The sequence below is a fragment of the Physeter macrocephalus genome, chromosome 19 (assembly GCF_002837175.3).
Source record: "Physeter macrocephalus isolate SW-GA chromosome 19, ASM283717v5, whole genome shotgun sequence".
NCBI classification, from domain to species: domain Eukaryota; kingdom Metazoa; phylum Chordata; class Mammalia; order Artiodactyla; family Physeteridae; genus Physeter; species Physeter macrocephalus.
The window spans coordinates 56,487,973-56,495,806 of NC_041232.1; the positions used below are offsets into that span (position 1 = coordinate 56,487,973).

General features: G+C 36.4%; 1 protein-coding gene and 1 non-coding gene across 2 annotated transcripts in view; both read right to left on the reverse strand.

Moving 5' to 3' along the window:
• Positions 1 to 414: 414 nt before the first annotated feature.
• On the reverse strand, positions 415 to 521 carry LOC112064129 (U6 spliceosomal RNA). Its single transcript, XR_002891382.1, has one exon. It is a non-coding gene; the product is annotated as a U6 spliceosomal RNA (small nuclear RNA).
• Positions 522 to 6,701: 6,180 nt separating this feature from the next.
• The window catches only part of RIT2 (Ras like without CAAX 2), a 586,108-nt gene continuing 584,975 nt past the window's right edge, over positions 6,702 to 7,834 (reverse strand). Inside the window, 1 exon segment of the mRNA XM_024120486.1 lies at positions 6,702 to 6,726. Coding sequence (XP_023976254.1) covers positions 6,702 to 6,726 — 25 coding nt within the window.

Sequence of the window (7,834 nt, forward strand, 5' to 3'; positions counted from 1 at the left end):
TCTCCTCCTGTCATGATTTCTGGTTTTGATATCATATTTTACATGTAATTATTTTGCATACCCCTTAAGTCTTATTGTGTATACAGGTAATTTACTACTTTTGTCTTTTAACTTCCCTACTAGTTTGTGTGTGGATGAATTATTACCTTTACTATAGGTTTGCCTATACCATTGAGATTTTCCATTTTGTAATTTTCTTATTTCTAGATGTGGCCTTTTCTTTTCTACCTAAAGAAATTCCTTTAGCATTTGTTGTTAAGCTGGTTTGGTGGTGCTGAATTCGTTCAGCTTTTGCTTGTCTACAAAGCTTTCGATTTCTCCACGCAATATGGATAAGAGGCTTATTGGATATTCTTGGTTGTAGGTTTTTCCCTTTCATGACTTTAAATACATTGTGCCACTCTCTTCTGGCCTAAAAATGTGGAATGCTTCAGAAATTGACGTGTGATTCTTGTGCAAGGCCCATGCTAATCTTCTCTGTATTGTTCCAATTTTACTATTCGTGCTGCTGAAGTGAGCACTGATGTGATTTCTTTTTTATAATATTTAATTTTTCACACCAATAGTTTGAAGAGTGACAGTTATACTGATATATATATATGTGTGTGTGTGTGTGTGTGCATGTGTGTGTGTGTTAGAGACAGAGCTGGACTGAAACAAAAAGGTGAATGAAGTAGATGATAGTCTGTCGGTGTGAGTTTTGTGTTGCATTCTTACCTCCTACCCTGCTTTTGTGACCAGCATCCATTTACTCCCCTTAATAATCCTTTTACCGTGGGAACTCTGATTCCTTTGTTCTATTCTGTATGTCCAGAGTTCCCAGTAGGCTACTTAGACCTGAAAATGATGAATGGTCTAGGTATTCTTTTTTTTACTGATAAAAATTCACATATTTTTTGTCCTTTCCACCACAGTCCCTTCTGCTCTGCTTGTACAATTGGCAACAAGATTATATGACAAATATATTTATGCTCTTGACATTTTAATAGCTGACTAAATTTTATACTTTTAACATTTGTATTTAATAGTATATGGATGGCTTGAAAGAACAACTTCACTTTTGCCATCTAAACCCAAATAGTAACTCTAATTGGGAAACATTAGGCCAAGTGGAAGTGTTCAAATGCAACCTTACAGTAGATGATTTAGGCCAGGTAGATGTTAGAACATTCTCTAGTATCATGTAAACAACCAAACTAGAAGAAGTACAACTTTAATTTATATAAATATAGTTCAAGAGGCTTAGTCTTAGTTGTTGCATGCGTAACAGGGATCATTAGGTTTTAAAATATGTTTAGGTATATTCTCCTATCTTGAAATTTTTCTTGATCCATGGCTTTTTACCCTTTAAAAAAATATGTACCATTTTTATTGAGATGAGGTTTTCATATTTTTTACAATATTATATAAAGTTACAGGTGTACAACATAGTGATTTACAATTTTTAAGGTTTATACTCCATTTATAGTTATTATAAAATATTGACTATACTACCTGTGTTATATAATATATCCTTATAGCTTATTTGTTTTATGCATAGTAGTTGTACCTGTTAATCCCCCACTTTCAACTAGTCCCTCCCCCTTCCCTCTCCCTACTGGTAACCACTAGTTTGTACTCTGTACCTGTCAGTCTGTTTCTTTTTGTTACATTCACTAGTTTTTTCTTTTTTAGATTCCACATATAGGTGATATTATACAGTATTTGTCTTTCTCTGACTTATTTCAGTTAGCATAATACCCTCCAAATCTATCCATATTGTAGCAAATGGCAAAATTTCATTCTTTTTTATGGCTAAATAGTAATGCATTGTATATGTATACTATGTCTTCATTATCAATTCATCTATTGACAGACACTTAGGTTGCTCCCATATCTTGGCAATTCTAAACAATGTTGCTATGAACATTGGGGTGCATGTATCTTTTCAAATTTATGTTCTTGTTTTTATTTTGAATGTACACCAAGATGGAATTGCTGAGTCATATGCTATCTGTATTCTTATTTTTTGAGAAACTGTCATATTGTTTTCCACAGTAGCTCCACCAATTTATAATCCCACCAACATTGTATGTGTTCCCTTTTCTCTACATTCTAGCCAACATTTATTATTTGTGGTCCTTTTGATGATAACCATTCTGACAGGTGTGAGATGATACATCATTGTGGTTTTAATTTGCATTTCTCTGATGATTAATGATGAATGATGATTAATAATGAACATCTTTTCATGTGTGTTTGGCCATCTGCATGTCTTCTTTGGAAAAATATCTATTCAATGTGTACCATTCATTGAACAGAAGCCCCCTAAAATAAGAAACTCATTTCTCATCTTTGACAATGAAATTCTATTTTCTTATTTATTTTAGGTGCCAGCATGTTGTTGAAGGGTTACTTAGAGAAAGAATAAGCAAGTAGCCTACTCCCCTTCCACCAGATGGCTTGTGGAAGAGAGACACTAACAAAGCATATGGGTCATAGAGCAGCATCTTCTTCCTAACCCTCCACTCTATGCCTTTCAAGCCAACTAATGGGAGGTTGCTTACAAACAATCACAAGGAAGTTTGAAAACACTGGGGCTAGTGACCGAGTTTCCCACAGTTATGAACACACTTACTGTTTACATTATATCTCCATTCTGATTGGTCTTTGTTTATATTTCACTTTTAAGGAATGCTAGGAGTAAGCTGGACTCCCTGGGGCAGCCCCACATGAGCTAGATAGAGGTGGGGGCAGAGACTTGCAACAGCTTTATTGAGACAATGCTCAGGAATCCCCATGGCCTATGTGTGACATGCAAATAATACCAAAAAGAGTCAAAAGTACTGGCAGAAATGGACTGGAAGAGACCTGGTGTAAGATTAAAGAGACTGTGTTGAGAAGGATCTTGAGACCCAAAGGCAAAGGGACCAGTTTATGTATTCCAGTAGAAAGTGCCTATTTATCATGGGCCCACTTGCCTGTCTTTGACATACCTCAGAGTAAACCAGTCTAGTAAACAGAATCAAATGGTTACCAAGGGCTGTGGGGAGGGAGAAATGGGGAATTACTAATCAAAGGGCACAAAGTTTCAAGCAAGAAGCTTTAGAGATCTGATGTATAACATTGTACTTATAGTGTAGCAATAATATATTGTACACTTAAAAATTTGTTAATAAGGTAGATCTCATGTTGTGTTCTAATGACAATTGAATAAATTAAAAAAAAAAAGAATCAGGCCTGACCCTTGGTTAAAAATATCAAAAACGATACAGAGGATACTGTAGGACTTAGAAGATGAGAGGATGAAATTCTACTGCCATGAGGTCGCATAAGCCACACCTTTCCTCCACACTCAGGTGCAGTTTTGGAAAGGACAGTGAACAGGGCAGAACTTTGAATAAAAACAACTGGCCTAAGTGCACCATGCAGAAGTTGTGTTATTTAAATATGTTTCTTAAATTATCGCCTTAGATTAGCACTGAATTACTGGACTAAACCAACATTTACTTCCTCCTTACCACAGCTACCCATCAGTCAAGGACGAATGAGAAAGAATAGACAAGTTGTAGAGAAATAAAACAGCTACCTGTTCTTTGCATATATGAGTGTGATGTGAATAATGCTTGGCTCTAGCTGTCCATGATTTTTTTCTTATTGGCATTTTCTACACGATTTCCAAGGCTCATTATAAAATGTCATTTGTGTCCAATCTGGAAAATTATTTTATTTGGGGGACCCATAAGATCAGTTAATTAAAAATACATAAAATAAATAGATGATATATTTCTAGAGAGCAGAAAATGTATTTGGAATTGCATAGTGCCTCTCCAACACACACACATGCATGCACACACATCCAGTGGTATCTAGAAAAGTGCTTGCACATAGCACGCATTTAGTCACTATTTGGTAAATTGTCTTGGGTGACTACATATTTGTTTACAATGCACATGGATGCTTATTGTTTCATAGTTTCTTGACACTCCCTTGGCTATGTTGGTGTGTGCACATTGTACTTTTCTTCTTTAAGCTTTGAGATTGATTGAGATATCCTAGGTCTGGTTAGAAGTTTTCAGAGATAGTGATCAGGTATGAGATCTTGGAATTTAGGTCATATCAAATAGAGTGAGTCAATAGTCTTTGGACAGAAATAACTAGGTTTTATTTTTCTAGAACATTTACTTCCTTCTAGCAGATTGGTTTAAAAGAATACTTAAAGTCTGCCTCTCTCTGCTGGTGATAATTATTTCAAATTCATGCAGTTTCCCTGAGTGATCATTTACAGATCTCCTTCCTTCCACAGGATGGAATGGTTGGACTTGGTAACTGTTCCACAATCTAAACCTAAGAATTTCTAAACCATGTAAATTATTTATCAGGACTCAAAAAGTATAAAGAGAAGGAACAAGAGAGAAATGAGATACAAAACTTTAGAGACAAAGGCAAGGAAGCTGACAGTAAAATAAAATTTACAAAGACTTTTAGTTGTTTAAAGAAATGTGTTAAACAATACTATTATTCATAGATAGGGCAGTCATCAGGTTTTCGAAGATGTAGGTCCGTCTTATGAAACTAGGTGCCAACTACTCTGTTTCTTAGATTGCATCTTCTAGCATACAGAACAATATAATGGACTGCAGTATTCACAGAGTCTTCCCAAACTTGGAAGAGTTCCAGGGGTCAGGGTAGCTGAGGGAGAAAAATAATGAACTAACCCATTTTAGCAGGATAAAAGCAGAGTATTAAACATTTAAAGCAAAGGAAAGGAGGAAGTAAAGACCAGTTCTATGGCTATAAGAATCTTGTTATTTTTAAATCATCTCCACATTTTTAAAAAAGTATTTTGGTTTTTCTCCTTACTTATGAATACCTTAGAATGAAAAGATATAGTGGATTTGATTTGAGAGGTAATATGGGACAGGGAAAACTCAATAGATTGTGCCCTACTCCATAGAAGATGAGGGTTGAGAAAAATACACACAGACAGAGTAGAAGCAGTTAACAAGTGAATAAATGCAAGCTGATTGCCTTGATCCCAGAGCTTAGGAATAAGAACAGTGAAGTCCATGTGGGTTTGAGAAAGGCCTTGGCCCCAAGCAATAAAAGGATCCATAAATACAATATTCTGAAAGGCTAAGATTTTAGTCCAGTGGTTGAAAAATGACAATCTCTATTCATTCTTTCTGTAGCTATATTATGATATAAAATGTGTCTTCTCATCTACAAATTTATAACCCCATTTTTCTTTCACAAGTGAGTCTTCTAGGTAATGTTAAACTACCTTGATTCATTCCTGCATTCTCAGAGATTATCCAGTGCCAGAAGCATTGTGAATAAAATAATAAGTGCCTGCATGTTTAATGATAACTCTGGCCTTAGTCCTTCCTTTTCTCTAATTTATGATAAAAACTGTCCCCAACCCATTAAGATTAGTTTGATGGATTCCACCTCATGTTTAGCTGTCTGTTCTTTATGTTTTTTTGTTTTAACTCTAGTCTATTAAACAGTCAGAACTGTTCTTTCTGGTAAGGTGCTTTCTGAGTTTGAGTTTGAACACACCAATTAATGCAATGAGATAAATGAGTATATGGGCAATTTCATTTTACAAAATGATCCATTTTAAAACAAACAAGGGGCTTCCCTGGTGGCGCGGTGTTGAGAGTCTGCCTGCCAATGCAGGGGAATATGGGTTCGTGCCCCGGCCTGGGAGGATCCCACATGCCGCAGAGTGGCTGGGCCCGTGAGCCATGGCCACTGAGCCAGTGCGTACGGATCCTGTGCTCCGCAGCAGGAGAGGCCACAGCAGTGAGAGGCCTGCGTACCGAAAAAAGAAAAAAGAGATAGAAAATTTTGGCAACAAAGAGGAAACACAGGGTCTCTGGAGTCAAGAAGCCTCTTGCCTTGCAGGTGGTCTTAACTCAGGTTACTCAGTCCTAATAGGGACTCCTTACTGAGAGGGTTCAGGATGTCCTTTTGGAAGTATGTGAACCATCAGATTCATAGAAGCCTCTCTTTTACTGCTATAAAAACAGTATCCATTTGCCACAGCCTGGTGACTTCACTGTGATAATTTTGCTGAAGCCTGATGGGGCAGAGCACTGTAAATATGGGGATATTTTATTTCAGCCCTCAAATGACCCACAGCTAGTTCCTATTATTAATAATTCCTCTAAGGTTCATCTCAAGCATTCAAGAAAAAGCAACATGGCTTTTGAACTTAAGGAAAGATCAGGTTGCAGACTCCTGATCTGAATTGTTTCCTGAGCTTCTTTATTATTTATTGAGATTCCTGAAATGCAAATAACTGGAGTCTTATCAGGCAAAGGCAGATCCCCTGAGCCTTTTATCATTCTGTCTGCAATTTTGCATATATTCTCTATAACCAGACAGCATACCAAATGAAGTTAGAGTCTTTAAAGGGAAATGAGGCAATTGGAATGTCAATTTTATTTAGTAATATATTGTAAAAACTAAGCAACGTATCTGGCTGATTGACAAAATCCATCCAACTCTTAAGGGTAAAACAAACTATTTCAAGAGGTACAGTTATGCAGATTTTGCTTTTACTTAAGGGCAGATATTGAAAGTAAGAGAGAGAGAGAGAGAAAGAGGAAGGGAGAGGTGGAGGGAGAGGGAGAATATTAAAGCTCAATACAACATCTAGAATTGCTTGACTGAAAATATTCAGAGTGAAAGCAAGGGAGTTAGAAGCAAGGATATCATGTCATGTTTTCTCTCTTCTTCAATGAGCTTTTTAAAAAAAAAATTATTTATTTATTTATTTATTTAACATTTTTTTTGGAGTATAACTGCTTTACAATGGTGTGTTAGTTTCTGCTTTATAACAAAGTGAATTAGCTATACATATACATATATCCCCATATCTCCTCCCTCTTGCTTCTCCCTCCCACCCTCCCTATCCCACCCCTCTAGGTGGTGATAAAGCACTGAGCTGATCTCCCTGTACCATGCAGCTGCTTCCCACTAACTGTTTTACATTTGGTAGTGCATATATGTCCATGCCACTCTCTCACTTCGTCCCAGCTTACACTTCACCCTCCCCATGTCCTCAAATCCAATCTCTATGTCTGTGTCTTTATTCCTGTCCTGCCCCTAGGTTCTTCAGAACTTTTTTTTTTTTTACATTCCATATATATGTGTTAGCAAACGGTATGTGTTTTTCTCTTTCTGACTTACTTCACTCTGTATGACAGACTCTAGGTCCATCCACCTCACTACAAATAACTCAATTTCATTCCTTTTTATGGAGGAGTAATATTCCATTGTATATATGTGCCACATCTTCTTTATCCATTCATCTGTTGGTGGACACTTAGATTACTTCCATGTCTTTGCTATTGTAGATAGAGCTGCAATGAACATTGTGGTACATGATTCTTAGAACACTCCCTAACACCATACACAAAAATAAACTCAAAGCAGATTAAAGACCTAAATGTAAGGCTAGACACTATAAAATTCTTAGAGGAAAACATAGGCAGAACACTCTATGACATAAATCACAGCAAGATCCTTTTGACCCACCTCTTAGAGAAATGGAAATAAAAACAAAAATAAACAAATGGGACCTAATGAAACTTAAAAGCTTTTGCACAGCAAAGGAAACCATAAACAAGAAGGAAAGACAACCCTCAGAATTGGAGAAATTATTTGCAAACAAAGCATTAACAAAGGATTAATCTCCAAATCTTACAAGCAGCTCATGAAGCTTAATATCAGAAAAACAAAAACCCAATCCAAAAATGGGCAGAAGACCTAAATAGACATTTCTCCAAAGAAGATATACAGATTGCCAACAAACACATGAAAGAATGCTCAACATTACAAATCA